This window comes from Trachypithecus francoisi, unplaced genomic scaffold (assembly GCF_009764315.1).
Source record: "Trachypithecus francoisi isolate TF-2019V2 unplaced genomic scaffold, Tfra_2.0 Lachesis_group1, whole genome shotgun sequence".
Taxonomy (NCBI): domain Eukaryota; kingdom Metazoa; phylum Chordata; class Mammalia; order Primates; family Cercopithecidae; genus Trachypithecus; species Trachypithecus francoisi.
In genome coordinates, this window is record NW_022681454.1 from 166756341 (window position 1) to 166772839 (window position 16499).

Here is a 16499-nt window from a genome sequence, read left to right on the forward strand (position 1 = left end):
ACACCCCTACTATGTACCTGTGTAAACCGAAAATTAAAAATAAAAGAATAGGGTGGGGGTATAGTGGCTTACGCCTGTAATCCCAACACTTTGGGATACTGAGGCAGGGGAACACCTGAGCTCATGAGTTCAAGACCAGTTTGGGCAACATGGCAAAACCTCATATCTACAAAAAACACAAAAATTAGCCAGGTGTGGTGGTGCGTGCCTGTTGTCCCAGCTACTTGGGAGGCTGAGGCGGGAGGGTCACTTGAGACAGGGAGGTCTAGGCTGCAGTGAGCACTACTGCACTCCAGCCTGGGTGACAGACTGAGAACCTGTCTCAAAAAATAAAAAATAAAAAACAAAATAATAGAAAAAGAAATAAACAACGATCCCCCCCAAAAATTATTGATTTAAAGTTTTTCTAGCCATCCAGATAGTGTGAATTCCTCATGAGGGCCAATTTATGATTATGAATTTCTTAGATGATGGTGTGAATATGTGTAGAGGGAGGTTTCTGTTCAAAAGTTGAGAGAATGAGTTAATTTTAGTTCTCTCTCACCTTGGGGATAAAGCCCTTTGAGAATCCTGGTTTTGGCAGACCTATCTGGTTTTCCATTTTGGGGAGGGCCCTCAGTTTGTTTTTTGTTCCCAAACTCACAAAACTCAGGTTCCTCAGTTCTGGCCAAAGTCCTTAAGGTAGAAGCCAGCTTCAGTGCTCAGCTTACCTGCCTTATCAGTCTTTGACCTTAGCATTCTTTATTTTCTTGTTACCAATGGATGCATTTCTTTTTTTTTTTTTTTTCTTTTCCTGAGACAGAGTCTCACTCTGCCACCCAGGCTGGAGCGCAGTGGCGCGATCTCGGCTCACTGCAACCTTCGCCTCCTGGATTCAAGGAATTCTCCTGCCTCAGCCTCCCAAGTAGCTGGGATTACAGGTGCGTGCCACTGCGCCCAGCTTATTTTTGTATTTTTACTAGAGATGTGTTTCACCATGTTGGTCAGGCTGGTCTTGAACTCTTGACCTCGTGATCTGCCTGTCTCGGCCTCCCAAAGTGTTGGGATTATAGGTGTAAGCCGCCACACCCAGACTACTTAATCATCTTTTTACCCCCAGGTAAAAAGCCTATATTTTCAAATGCAACAACCTGTATTTAGAAATTAAATCTCCTATGCAACAGTGGTAGTTTAGGGGCCAGGACAACTGATCTGACAAAAACAACTGAAAATGCCAGGTAAAATATTTTTAAAGTATTTTTAAGGCTGGGCACAATGGCTCATGCCTGTAATCCCAGCACCTTGGGAGGCCGAGGCGGGTGGATCACGAGGTCAGGAATTTGAGACCAGCCTGGCCAACATGGTGAAACCCCGTTTCTACTAGAAATACAAAATTAGCCAGCTGCGGTGGTGCATGCCTGTGATCCCAGCTACTTGGGAGGCTGAGGCAGGAGAATCGCTTGAACCTGGGAGGCAGAGGTTGCAGTGAGCTGAGATCGCGCCATTGTACTCCAGCCTGGGTGACAAGAGCGAAACTCCATTTCAAAAATATATATATATAAAAAATATTATTTGATACATGAAAATCTAAACAAAGATGTTTAACAAAATGCCAAGTAATTGCTTACACAGTTTATTTAAATAATGTGTGATGCCAGAGCATTTCGAGTTTGCTTTACAGGTTATTAATTTAACTACTTATAGAGAGCCAGGAACCAAAACAGCAAGCCTAATTAGTTGGAACCATAATAGCTGAAGAATAATCAGAATGTATCCCCATTCTGACATATTCTACCCACCCCTACTGTTACAAACCTACTCTATGCTACCACAATAGCCTCCTAACTGGTCCTTGCTTTTGTCTTTTTCTTTTCCAAACCAAACCCAGAAGTCAGAGGCTGTGATCCTATTTAGATGTAAGTTAGATGATGCCACCTCTGCACCAAACTCTCCCATGTCTTCCCCTGTCACTCTAAATAAGTGCCACTGTCTTTACTATGATCTAATGCTCTCCCTTCACTTTCGCAGCTACAGCTGTCCTTATGCCCTTGCTTTTCCTCAAACAAGCAGGAACATTCTTGCTTAAGGACCTCACATTTGCTGCTCCTTGTGCTTGGAGCCATCTCCCTTCAGATACACATTTGGCTGTGCCCTCATCTCCAGGTCTCGTTCAAATATTATCTTCTCAGACTACGTAAAATGGAAACCTCCCCTCACCCCTCTCCAGCGTTCCACATTCCATTTCCCTGACTTATTTCTCTCCATTGCATTTATCTTCTAACATGCTATCTAAATGAATGAGTTAACCTTTGTATACTCTTAGAACAAGGCTTGGCACATGGTGATATAGCAGTTTATTCAATAACAATATGTAACAATATACATATTTGGCTTATTGTCTGACTCTATGGGGACAAGGATTTTGGCTTTTACTTTATTGCTATATCTCCAGCATCTAGAACAATGACTAGCACATGACACATGCTCAAAAAATATTGAACAGAAATATCTAAAAATACACAAGATCATAGAAAAGGATTCTATTTGTTAAAAATCACTTTATATGGTTTGAAAAAAGAAGCTATCCCATAAAACCAAGTCCTCAAAGATCACTCTCCAAAAAGAAATGTAATTAAAATTCAAATTTCATAGCCCTTTCAGTATGCCAAAAGGTATATTTACCTAAATGGCAGTATTTTGAGCTCCCCCAATGATCAGTACTCTTAGCTCACAACTCCCTGTTGTGGCTCTCCAAATAGGCTTTTAATACAGAGCCACCTGTTCATATAAAAGAGAAAATATACTTGTCATTGTTCAGTTGTTACAAACTAAAGAAAGGGTGAAATTTCTGGACATTAGCAAGATGTCATAGTTGGGAAGTAAAAGGTTTGGAATTAACAGATCTGTAGTCCCTGTCCAGCCTCTTAATTCCTGGATCATTTGGGAAAACCTCTCTCATCATAATCTCTCTGTAGTCTGAACATCAGTTTCTTTATTTGTGTGTAACTGTTTATCTTGTCTCAAATGCCTAAAAAGGCTTGTAGGCATAGTCCAGTACTAATTTTCAATTTTATAAAAATTAATCAAAAAACGTTCAGAAGATGGTCAAGCACAGGAATGTCCCCTCCTCCCTGACGTTTTTTTTCCTTTCCACACATCTTCACACACCTCCAGGGATTCTGCTTATCCAGCTATGCCCAATGTGGTTTAGCCAAACCTCTCATTTTACATATGGTAGCATGGGTTATCTGGCCTTTTCACTGACATGGATTCTTTCTATTTCATTCCTGTTGTGTTAAAGTTATGCTCTAAGAGATAATCAGTATTAACAAGAGAGAGGCTAGTTTGTCTTACAGGTTCCCACAATAAAGAATGTCAGGTTCTAGGCATAGCTAGATAAGCAGGATCTCTGGAAGGATGTGATAACAAATTGATAACGGTCTGAAACTAGTCTGCTTGCTGATGCAGAGGTTTTTGTGTACAAACTGTAAGAGGACTTACAGTAACACCTTGACAAATACCAGTTTTGAAGACTTCAGGTCATTTAACTAACCACACTGCTGAGAACCTGAGTCTTTCTTCAGTGCATTTCATACCTTAATTTTAAGAAATTTGAGCATTTGAAAGGAAATTAGAAATTTGAGTCTAGCCAAATCTCTTAATTTGCATACAGCAGGGCAAGTTCTGTAGCCCTTTCACTGACAGAGTTCCTTTCCATTCCACCCATTATTTAGAAGTTATGCTTTAAGAGATTATCAATAGTAACAGAGAGACGCCAGTTTGTCTTGTAGGTACTGGGTTCCCACATAAAAGATGTGAGGTTCTGGGCAATGCATTTTCCCTTCAGTAAGCCAACAGGCAGTTTCAAATAGCTATCAGTTTATTATCTAGGAATTACAGTACTCATTTTGGTCAGGTAAAATGTAGAATACTGTACCCTTCTTTCCCAACACCCAAAATAAAGGCAAAACCATCTACCTATAAAATGCTTCTGCAAATCATTTAGATATCAGCTTTCAAGAGCTATTAAAGAATGCTTCTTAAATCAGAAGAAGACTACTGAATTACAGAAGTCCAAAAAGAGTACCAAATTATGAAGAGGTGGTGTTCCACACTGTGAAATCTGAGGGCTTTTAAATTCGTATTTTTGCTTATGCAACTCCTTTTTCCCCACGCTTAACAGTGAACACAGGAAATATATTTTCACTCATTCAGTCTCTTAATACTGAGCATCTCTTCTTTGCCAAGTATGGTCAACATCTAGAGACACAATGCCAAATGTGAATATGGTCCTTGCCCTTAAGGAACTTGGTCTAGGCTGGGCACGGTGGCTCACACCTGTAATCCCAGCACTTTGGGAGGCCGAGGCAGGCGGATCATGAGGTCAAGGGATTGAGACCATCCTGGCCAACATGGTGAAACCCCATCTCTACCAAAAATACAAAAATCAGCTGGGCGTGGTGGCTCACGCCTGTAGTCCCAGCTACTTGGGAGGCTGAGGCAGGAGAATTGCTTGAACCCGGGAGGTAGAGGTTGCAGTGAGCTGAGATGGCACCACTGCACTCTAGCCTGGCAACAGAGCAAGACTCCATCTCAAAAAAAAAAAAAAAGAAGAAACTTGGTCTAATGAAGGTGACAACTGAATAAACAATTATAGAGTTCTATATGCTCTGAGAGAGAACTTACAGGGTGCTTTGAAAGCATGAAACAGGGTCTTCTAACCTAGCAGTGGCGTGAGAGGCTGAAGACAATCAGAGGTTTCTGAAAGAACTGATGTATAAATTGAAATCTGAAGGATTATCAGGGAGTTCATGGGAGAGGGGTTGGTGTAAGAACTACAGAGAGAGTGTTCTAAGCAAGAGAATAACACACACAAAGGTCTAAAAGTGAGAGTGAAGTTGGCCTATTTCAGAAATGGAGAGAAAATCAACATGGCTACAGTTTAAGTTGCAAAAGAGGGGATAACTGACCAGCCATGGGGCTGCAGAGGTAAGCAGAGGCAAGCTCACAAAGGCTTTGTAATAAATGAAGGAGTTTGGGCTTAAATCTAAGAGCAATGGGAAGTTGTTGAACAGGTTTTAAACAAGAGTGGTAAGAGACAAAATCCGTTTCAATCACCTCTTAAATAAATGGTTAGATCAGAAGAGCACTTCTGAATTATGGGAGTCCAAAAACAGTACCAAATTATGAAGAGGTAGTGTTCTACAATGTGAAATCCGAGGGCTTTTAAATAAGTATTTTTGCTTTCAAAACACTGTAGGAGACCCTTAACCTCATCAAATGGAAGCCCTTGACAACAGTCCTTTATTCCAGCTGAGCACAATTCAGGAATTATCCCTCTCAGGCTTATGATAGAAATAGTACCCCATGTCAGAAAAAAAGGACAAAAGCAGGATTTTACTTCATAGTATTCCACATGAAAGCACAAATTTAAGTCTCAATCACACATCAACATCATAGGAAAATCTCAGAATTTCAGTATTGGAAAGAATGTTAAAGATCATTTTGTCCAACACCTTCATTTTACAGATAAACGCAGTATACACAGTATTTCTTACATAAGACTGTGGATTCTTTCTTGGGCTCTCTCTCCCTCAGATCTTTTATGAAGGGCGTAAGTCAGCTTGCCTTGTCATGAGTAGCCCTATGGAGAAGCCCAAGTGACAAGGAACTGAAGCCTCCCACCGCCTGCCAGTGAGGAACTGAGGCCTGCTTGCTGGTCATGTGGGTGAACTTGACAGCAAATTCTCCAGGCCCAGATGGTTATGATGGTAGTCCCAGATGACAGTCTGGCAAGAACCTCATGAGAGACCCTGAGCCAGACCACCTTGTTAAGCCACTCTTAGATTCCTGACTTCAGAAACTGTGTGAAATAAATGTTTGTTGTTTGTAAGTGCTAAACTGGAGTAATTTGTTAAGCAGTAAGAGGTAACTAATGAACAGTACACAAAATTAATAAATTTTTAACAAACACTATGCTCTCCTTGATATCTAAATAGTAATTATTTTCTAAACAATAAAATGTATCTTCCTTTAAAGATACCACCAATGGTGCTCTTCTTCTTTGAAAAGAGGTGATTAAATGGCTTATAGAATGGTGATAAGATATTTAGTAATTTAGAGGTCATTGACACTAATTTAACTTGAGTTCTTGGCAACCAGACATAATTAATATTTAAATTCGTTTGCAAATAATTCCCTACGGCTACATGTTCCCATTTTAATGCAGCTGTTATTTTTTAAATCTCCGTACATACAAAAATATGAACTTAAATTAAAACTACCCTTTCTTCTTGGTTCTGAGTAGCCTTAGTAGGATGCTGAGTAAGGGGGAAACAACAGCCTATCAGTTGATGACGATAACCATGTGTAAAATAATCACTTTTCTAATTTAATAAAACCTCCAAAGTTTTATCCTTGGAAGATAAACCTCCCGGTGAGGAGGAATAGCAATTGAAGTAAACCTGGTCCCTCTTCTAAGTTTCGCCTGCCTTTTATATTTTCAGTCCCATTATTCATTCAACATTCCATCAAGAAATACTCACTGAGCCCTTTCCACATACCAGACACGAATAACAATAACGAACTAGATAGACAAGGCTCCACCTTCATGTACATTTTTATCTGGGTGTAGGAAAAAGAAATTAAGCCATTACAATATAGTGGTAATCATTAGGGAAGAAGAGGTAGATGGTGCAGTGGAAGCACCTAGCAGGATACCTACTCTAGTACATTGGTGGGAAGAGATATAGAGGTGTGGAGTGGGAAATATGAGAGAGTCTAGAAAAAGCTTTTTGTAACTGACATCTAAGCGTAATGTTAAGATGTCAGAAGGTATTTCAGGCAAAAAGAACTCCCTGTACAAAGGCCTGAAGGTAAGTGGGTTACATTTAGAAACTTAGAAGTTCAGCTTGGCTGCAGCATAGCACTGGGGTAGTGTAGCCCCAAAATGGGTACAATTCCCTCTGGCGGGCTTCCCTGTAACAGAGTTGACATGGTGGAGAAATTTAAAAACAACAAAGCTTTAGGCTCTGACCTCTTGCACATTACACTGCCTGAAAACATTTATGTTCCAGACCCAGAAGGCCAGTCAGTCTGGCAAGAATTCTGAGGTTGGAAAAACCTGCTTTGAATCCCAGCCTGAGAGCAGTAATACCCACATCAGGTTGTGTAGAGGTTAGGTGAAACAATAAATGTGAAGCATCTTACACTCACTAGGTGCTCAAATAATTCTCTCCCTTCAGTTACCTTGCTTCTGAGCCCCCAGCTGGACTCTGAGCGGAGGGCACCATCCACCACACAGGACCCCATGACTTGGCAGAGGACGATGCTTCTCTTGGCCATCTCCATGTCCATCTCATTCAGTTCTAGTCTCTATCCTCTTCCTTAGTGACCATTATCCCAGGAACTGCAGCATTCATAAAACAAGAATTATAGCCACACACACCTGAGGCTTGTTCCATTACACTGATTGTACTTTATATTTGTATATGTACTTGACCTCAATTATTCCTTTTGAGAACATTGTGAGGTTGAGTATTGTAATCAGTATTTGGCAGATAAAAGCCCTAGGTTCACAGTGGCATGTGATTTATCTTGACCTAAGCTTTGAATGTAGCTCCTCATTTTCTAAACAAGTTCTGTCAACCCTACAAAGGCTGCCTCCCAGCAAATACTGCAATGGGCATATGTTTTAAGGTATATTTGCACTTTTTTTAAACTTTTAAGTTCAGGGGTACATGTGCAGGTTTGGTACACAGGTAAACTTGTGTGATGGGGGTTTGTACAGATTATTTCATCAGCCAGGTATTAAGCCTAGTACTCATATTAGTTATTTTTCCTGATCCTCTCCCTCCTCCCAACCTCCACCCTTCAATAGGCCCAGTGTGTGTTGTTCCCCTCTATGTGTCCATGTGTTCTCATCATTTAGCTCCCACTTGTAAGTGAGAACATGCAGTATTTCGTTTTCTGTTCCTGTGATAATTTACTTGCAGTTTCTTTTAAAAGTTATTAGGACGCAGAGAAACATAAACTTTTACAACTATATATCTATTCATCAATATACAACTGTATAACTATATACTCTTTCATACGTATTTTAAGTTCTCTATGTGTAACACTAAAGGTAGGGGGTGGTAGCGGTGGCAAGATGTTCTCAGAATGCTAGGACCTTCAAAGGACTGACCATTCTCAATACTTTGATGATAGGTATCACTTTCCATTTGCGTACTTGCCCAGCTATGGTCAAAACAGTAAAAATAAAGCTTCCTACCTTCTTAAGAAAAAAAAAACTGTCTCCCCTGTGAAAATAACACAAGTGAAAGATTTAATTATTCACGTGGACTTCAGCCGCAGATTTCAAATGGAATTATTCTCTTATGATCACAAGATGCCTTGTAAGTTACCTGTTTCAAGCCCAGTCTCTGCCTAGGGAACTGTCTCCTATGAAAAGGAGTCCAAGTGGGCCATGGTGGCTCTGCCTGTAATATCAGCATCTTGGGAGGCCAAAAAGGGAGGATCGCTGGAGGCTGGGAGTTTGAGACGAGCCTTGACAACAGGACCAGACAATAGACCTTGTGTCTACAAAAAATTAAAAAAAAAATTAGCTGGGCATGATGACTCACACCTGTAGTCCTAGCTACTGGGAGGTTGAGGCGGGAAGATCACTTGAGCCCAGGAGTTCCAGACTACAGTGAGCTATGGATGTGCCACTGCACTCCAGTCTGGGTGATAGAGCAAGACCCCGATTCAAAAAATAAATAAATAGAAAAGAAAAGGAGTCCACCTCACTTCTGAACAGTTCACGTTGAGTCCATAAATGAGCCTATTCCTGCCTTCCAAAGTTATCTATATAAGACTTTTCCCAAGCCCCCCACCTTGCTTCCTTTCAGTGTTTCTCCAAAAGTGGTACCCAGATTACCGGGGTCAAAAATCATCAGGGTACTGATTAACAGGAGATTCCTGGGTCCCAACGCTGGCCTGAATCATCACCAAGAAATGGTTCATTCGCTTTTCATATCACATTACCCAGCAGATTCATACTTCATGAATTACACACTCTAGATCTGTCACACACAAAAAAGTGGTCTTAGGTGAAATCTCTCTCATCTTCTACTTAAAACAACTGGTTTTAACCTAAGGGGCTGATACAAATGCTAAGTCAAACAGTGATTTGTGTTTAATACTTGACAGTCCCTCTTCCAGGTACTCTATATTGTGGAATTTTCCACAATATGATGTACAATCATTCAGCCAACCAATAATACACCTAACTACGATCCATTCTGCATTTCTGGAACCATGCTGTTCATGAGGATATCATTTCAGATATTGTGTGGAAATTCTGAAATTGTGGCATCTACAGAACCCCCCGATATACTAGCCATTGTAAGCCAAGCCAAAAAGCACATGAAGGTAGTTTGGTACAATTCTTTATCTTGATGACTGAAATAACTAGGTTTTGTTTTAAAGCAAAAAACTTGCAGATACGAGACAGTATGAAAAAAAAGAATCAGCTTTCACCATCTTAAAACTTAGGATAGCCTGGGTGAGGTGGCTCACGCCTGTAATCCTAGCACTTTGGGAGGCCGAGACAGGTGGATTGCCTGAGCTCAGGAGTTCGAGACCAGCCTGGGCAACACCGTGAAACCTCCTCTCTACCAAAATACAAAAAAAAAAAAAAAAAAAAAAAAAAAAACTAGCCGGGCATGGCAGTGTGCACCTGTAGTCCCAGCTACCTGGGAGGCTGAGGCAGAAGAATTAGAACACAGGAGGTGGAGGTTGCAGTGAGCCGAGATCGTGCCACTGCACTCTACTCTGGCCTGGGCAACAGGGCGAGAGACTCCATCTCCCCCCACCCCCAAAAAAAACAAATCAAAAAAACAAACAAAAAATCAACTTAGGATAAAATCTTAAAACGTTTTGTTCGATTTAAATTAGCAGTTTAGGGTATAGTACACTGATAATGTAATTACATACACTCTGATATAAAGACATAGACATCTTTATTGGGAGATATGGGCAGAAAAATTATTTCCTCAGGGTGGGGCATTTGGCTAAACACTTGCCAATATCCTTTCCTGTGTAATTTAGGTAACACAGGCAGAAAAGGCGTTTGAAAAGCAGAAATCAAGTGGCAAAAATCAGGTCTGAGGGAGGCAATGAGGGCGGAGCTGAAATGCGTGGTCCTCGGATTTGAAATTTACCAGCCCGTGAACAAGGCTGGTATTGCTTTTGGCTTAAGACGACAGCCTTTCTTTTCATTAGCTCAAGAGAAAGAAATACTAGCTTTCCAAGTGAGCTCCTCCAATTTAGTGATATTTGCACATCTCACCTGGGCCTTTCGGTTACAAATTCACCACCTTAAGGAGCCGTGTGAAAAAGCAAGAACAATCAATAAAAAAGAAAAAAAAAAACCCTTCAGCTATAAATCAGCCACGTGGAGCTGCTGCAGCAGCAGCGGTAGTCCCACTTCCTGGTTGGCTTCCTGAAAGCCTCTCGACAGGGCGCTCAGGGAAGTGGGTCTAAGGGAGACGTGCAGAGAAGAGCGACTCCAGGTCCAACGGAGGGGGCGGTGGGCCAGGGAATCCCGGGGGGCACAGGAGTTAAGGACGGAGTTATGGTCCATAATTACAATAAAAGTTTGGGGATCTGAAAGCTTTAAGGAGCTGAGCTGTAGGGCAAAGGCTAAGGACCAGACCTGGGGAAAGTGCAAGTTAGTTGCAAGGTAGCAGGGGACTGTGAAGGGGGCTCGCGTGGAGAGCAGGGGACTGCGGATCTGGAAGGGGGCAGGTAGAGAGGAAGGCAGTCTGGAAGAGCGAGGCACACGGGTCAGTCGGAGCTCTGCGGTGGCCGCCGGAGGGGAGGGGGGCGCGGGGAGGGGCGGAGGGAAGAGCCCGGGGAAAGGTATAGCCGAGGGGAGTTCCGGATCTGGAGCTGGAAAGGGCAGGCAGCGGAGAGGGCGGCAGCGGTAGCGGTAGGGGTGGGGGAAAGAGGAGGAGGAGGAGAGCCGGAGGAGGGGGAAGGAGGGAGGGGAGAGCGGTGGCGGCGGCTGCGCCGGGCTGTGAGTCTCTCGCCGCCGGAGGAAGATGAGGCTGAAGATTGGGTTCATCTTACGCAGTTTGCTGGTGGTGGGAAGCTTCCTGGGGCTAGTGGTCCTCTGGTCTTCCCTGACCCCGCGGCCGGACGACCCAAGCCCGCTGAGCAGGATGAGGGTGAGTGACCCGCCCGGCCCCCTCCGGCGGCAGCGACCGGCAACTTGTTTTGTTTGCCCGCGTGTGGAGGGAGCAGGGGGCGGCGGGGTCGCGGCACGGCGTGGGCACCGCAGCTCCGCAGGTGGTGCTGGAGCAGTGCGGGCCGAGGGGGTGCCGAGCCCCGCGCACCCCGACCCCCTGGCCGCCGCCGGCCCGCCCCCTCGCCGCCCCTTCCTCGGCTCTTCCCCGCCCCGGGCTCCGCCGCCGACACCCGCGCTGCGGCGGCAGCGGATCGGGCGGCCGCTCTCCACGCCGGGACTGCGGGCGGAGCTGGGGAAGAGCCGGGTCCGGGGGGCCGCGGCCGCCCGGCGTCCCACTCTTGGGAGCCCGGACCGCAGCACTCACGGCCGGTGTATGCGAGGTTGGTCCAGGCTGCGGCCTGTGGCGCGTGCAGGCCTGAAGGAGGCGAGATGCCGCTGTCGCCACCGCTGGTCCGATGGACCAGGCCCCTCGGTCCAGCCTCCCCTCCAGCCGCCGCCGCTCGTCTGGGGTGTTCGCAGCCCCGGGCTCCCCCGGCCCACCCGCCGGGGAGTGGGAGGGCGATGGCGCCCCGCCTCCGGCTCTTACGGAGAGCGCGCCTCCCCCTCAACTCCGGCGGCTGGGAGCTGGGGTGCGATGCGCGGCCGAGGCCTCGTCCGGACCCCTGGTCCCCCTCGTGTCCCCGGGCAAGGGAGGGGCGGTTGGCCGGAGATGCCGGAGGGGGTCCCCGCCCCGCCGGCCGTCCCCCGCCCTCAGCACCTGGGGAAGCCCCAGCTCTGGCAGCGCTCGGACGCTGTCCGGGGGACAAGGAGCAGTTCCTCTTTCCCTGCTGCGGCAGGGCTGCTCGGGCCGGAAAACTAACTTGTGTCGGCGCCCGGCCACCCCGCCGCTCAGGCCGACGCCGAGGGGAGCCGCGGCGCGGAGCTCGCGGCAGCTCCGCTGGGACGCATTTGTCTGCCGCCCAGGGCGCGAGTGTTAGCGCTGACATTCCTTGGATTTGGAGGGTTTAGTCAGGCGCCTCGGAACATTAGTTACCCGGAGCCGCGCAGCGCGGGGAAGGGATCGAGGCCACTGCGGCTTCCCTGACCGGGAGCGGGCGTCGCGCACCGGCCTCGCCCGGAACCCTGACCTGCTTCCCCCCGGATGAACCGTTGCGCCCCCTGCTTCCTCCTCCCTGAGCCTGGGGCAGCCTACTGGGCCGGCTGCCAGTGGGGGGTAGGAGAGGGTATGAGGGGCTCACGACCGCCGAGGCGGCAGGGCTGCCGGGGGAGTGGAGTCACTCTCTCTGTTGTAAAGTGCTTTTTGTAAATGTGATCAGCATCGCTTCTATGTCATGCTTATTAACTTTCCTTCTGGAAAGTTAGCATCAGGAAGTTGGGCGAAAAGGCTTGTGGCGTCCTCTCAAGAGTAAGAATCCTAGGAGGAGATCCCATTATCAGCTCTTTGCCTATATCATGAGATTAGATGTAATCTGTAAGTTTTAGTATTTGAAGTCTCTACAGCAGTGGAATCCCTTTGTAATATCTGGGATAGATTCCCATCTAAGTCATCTAAATTGATGATAATAAAAAGTATCAGTTTTCCTTTTCAGTACGTTTGCGGTTTTAAGCTTCTCAGCTCATGGAGTGATGGTGATCTTTTTATGATTTTGCTCTCAATATGACTTACTGACAAAGGATAACTGAATACTGCAATTGAGGATATTTGTTTTAAGTCATCAAATGGCTTTTTACATGTAGCTAGAAATATTTAACCCCCTATTTTCTGGTAGAGAAACTGACAAAACTAGCTAGGTTCAGAATGTCCCGCCCTTCTGATGGTCTTTTAAAGAGGTGGCGGAACATCAGCATCACTTGCCAACTCGTGGAATATTTTTTATTAGTGCAAATAAAGGATGGGCCATAATGCCCATTTCAATATTATATGGTGATGATAAAGAAGGTGATGATATCTTGATTTTTTGTTTGTTTCAGTGTATTTGATAAAGTTTCTCAGTGGATCCAGTGTAATTTCTATCATTCGTCAAAGACAAAAGGTAGATTTTAAAGACTTAACATAATTAACATTAAGAAGAATGCTTAGGTATCAGAAGAGCAAGAAAGACCCTTTTATTGGCTTCCCAGGTAAATAGTAATACAAGCAATTTAAAGTGTAACTTATAAATAAGAGCATAAATAAGGGATTATTACCTTCCTTTAATAAAGACTAACCCAGGAGCTTTTAAGATACAGTGCTGGAAGGACAAATCCTGTAGGGAGGATTCTGACTCCTGAGTTTCTCCTCCCCCTTGTGGTTCTTTTACTTGGATGATTATTGCAAATATTCCACCCATTTTGAGATCTCTGCTTCTCTTTAATGCTGATCTACACATGGACTTTTTTGGATCCCTTTAAATGGCCTGAACGATCCAGTTTACCAGGTGTGGGTTCTGCCTCTACTCCAGCAAGCTTGTACTTATGGCTCCATTCACCTCTGCCAGTTTTTATCTTGAACTATGAATATTTAAGACACTAAATTCTGTTACAGCCTTGACGACTTGAGATGGTCCTTCCTCATCTGCACTATTTCCTTGTTTTAGGTCTGTCCACCTGTGGAGTCAAGACGAAAGAAACATGTTTCTTATATCCTTCCCATCTCTGGGCTGCTTGCTCTTTCTCTGAGGTGAATGATGTGAAAAATGACCTTACATTTCCGATCATATTCTGTTGTGTGATTTTAAATATTGATTTATTCGAACATTTTTTGAGTGCCTATTATGTACCAGGCATGGTACTAGTTGTTAAGGAAATACTCCTTGTCCTTAATCTCATGGATCTTGTAAAAACCACACAGCAATCAAACCTCCATAAACATATAAATAAAAATTGTGCTACTGCTTTCATAGTGAAAACCATAGGGGCCAAGAAAATGGAAGAATTTGGTCATAAAAGCCTTACTTGAAGAAATGACTGTTAGCAGTAGCAAATCCATACAGGTCTGAAGTAACTCGATTCTTACCTCCTTGTGGGAAAGAATTTATTGGAGGGGCATAAGGCAGAGTGAGAGACCGGGGCAAATTTTTGAGCAGGAGTGAGAGTATTAAAAAGCTTTAGAGCAGGAATGGAAGGAAGTACACTTTGAAGAGGGCCATGTGGGCGACTTGAGAAATCCAGGTACCTCCTCTCACCTTGGACTTGGGGTCTTATACATTGGTATGATGCCAGGGTTTGCGTTTCTTCTCCCGTGATTCTTCCCTTGGGGTGGGCTGTCTGCATGCCCAGTGGCCTGCCAGCAGAGGGGAAGGGCTGCATACAGTATGTTTACTGAAGTTGTACTCATGCTCACCTGAGGCATTTTTCCCTTACCATTTGAGCCTTCCTAGAGGAAGGGCAAGTACTAGTTAAAAGCCACCATTTTGCCTATTAGTGCACATGCTGGAGCCCACTGGCCCAACTCCTGAGATCTTAGCAGGAACTTGCTGATAACCAGCTTTAGGTGTTTTCTGTCTATTGGGAGACTGCCTTTCCATGGTGTTGGCTGCAACCAATTATTCTTTTCAGAGAGACAGTTTAACAACTGCCTGACCATCACCCTTTGGTCACCTGACATTCCTGGTGGTGAGGGGCCTTTCCTGCCCTGCTCATGTCTGCCTAGCTGCCTACTCTGACTTTTGAGGCAAAATCTGAACATTTCAAGAAAAGTAGTTAATCTGGAAGTGGGTGGCAGCATTCTTGAGAAGGAGCATTTGTGCAAAGGTCTAAGGCAGGAGGTAGCATGGGTGAAATAGTGAGAAACTACGAGATGAATGTTGTTGGAACGTGGAGCATGAGAAGTGGAATGATGCCACTCAGGAAAGCATGGGTCTCGCAGTCCACGCTAAGGAGATCTTAAGTGCAGTGAGAAGCCATTGAAGGATTTTAAGTAGGGGAGAAGGGATTTGTGTTTTGAAAAGATCACTCTGGCTGCCTACAGAAAGTACATATTTGTCTATAGAACAGGTAGCAGGAGTCCTGGTGGGGGTGGTCATTATTCAGGTGGGACATAATCCTTGCTTAGATTGGCAGGGTGGTGGTAAAGATAGAAAAAAAAAATTGATTCAAGAGCTCCTAAAGATGCAAAGGCATCAGGATTTGGCGAGTGGATATGGTAGCGAAGGTGTCAGGAGGCCTAGGATGATAGATTATTTGTTCCATTATGGAAAGTTCTCAAGGCAAAATGTATACTTTCTTGTGTTGTATTATGATTATGCGAAGCCTTTTTTTTTTTTTTTTAAGTCTTTGTCCTCTGGATATTTTAAGGACAGCATTTATTAAGATTATCTGTTTAGACTTGCAAATCACAGAAAGCTCCTTTAATTAAATAAATTATAATATGTCTCAGACTAACACCATTTATCCCAGGTTTTAGCCCTGAGTGACTGTCTACAGTTGACTCATAAGCCTCTGAAAATAAAGGTTTTTAAAGGAAATGTTGACAGATCCATTAAAACAGTAGTCACCTACCTTTTTAGCACCAGGGACCGGTTTCGTTGAAGACAATTATTCCACAGACTGGGGGGTTGGGTTGGGTTGGGGATGGTTTGGTGATGAAATGGTGCCACCTCAGATCATTAGGCATTAGATTCTCATAAGGAGTGCGCAACCTGGATCCCTTGCATGCAGTTCACAATAGGGTTTATGCTCCTGTGAGAATCTAATACCACCACTGATCCGACAGGAGGCAGAGCTCAGGCGGTAATGCTCGCTTGCCAGACTGCTACTCACCTCCTGCTGTGCGGCCTGGTTCCTAACAGGCCATGGATAGGTACCTGTCCATGACCCAGAGTTGGGGACCCCTGCATTAAAACATTCAGTGCTGGTGAGAAGCTGTGTATAAACTAATGACTCTCTGGATATGCAAATGCAACTTTAGTCAAGTCATTAATGCCACTTATGTTCAGGATGTACATAGTAGGACTAATTCAGGAACTACTAGGCCAAGAGGTTTTATATGATAGGCAAGCTAACAGGTTTGAAAGGAATATACCTTAAATGAGGATTAGTGGCTGAATTGATTACCCTGGCAGTCAAGTGTCACCTTACCAAAGCCATTTTATCTCAGTGATGATCAGTTGTAACCTGAAAAATTCTGCCCTTGAACATGAGATTGTATTTCTAATGGAAGCTCTGTTTATACTATTAGGGATGGAGCTATCACTTAGTGAAAGTGTAGTGTCTTAAATGGTCACTGTTCTCTCAGTTTCCCAGGCTATACGCCTTAGGATTGGTTTTTGTTTTCTTTCCTGTTTCCAATCTCCCATTCCCCTTCTCC

At 44.6% G+C, this 16499-nt stretch overlaps 1 protein-coding gene across 2 annotated transcripts in view; it reads left to right on the plus strand.

Moving 5' to 3' along the window:
- The first annotated feature begins 10959 nt into the window (after positions 1-10959).
- Positions 10960-16499, plus strand: part of GALNT7 (polypeptide N-acetylgalactosaminyltransferase 7) — a 150988-nt gene continuing 145448 nt past the window's right edge. For both annotated transcript variants that reach the window (XM_033215699.1, XM_033215698.1), the window contains exon 1: positions 10960-11192. In XM_033215699.1, coding sequence (XP_033071590.1) covers positions 11067-11192 — 126 coding nt within the window. In that variant the 5' untranslated portion in view covers positions 10960-11066. The remainder of the gene's footprint in view (positions 11193-16499) is intronic.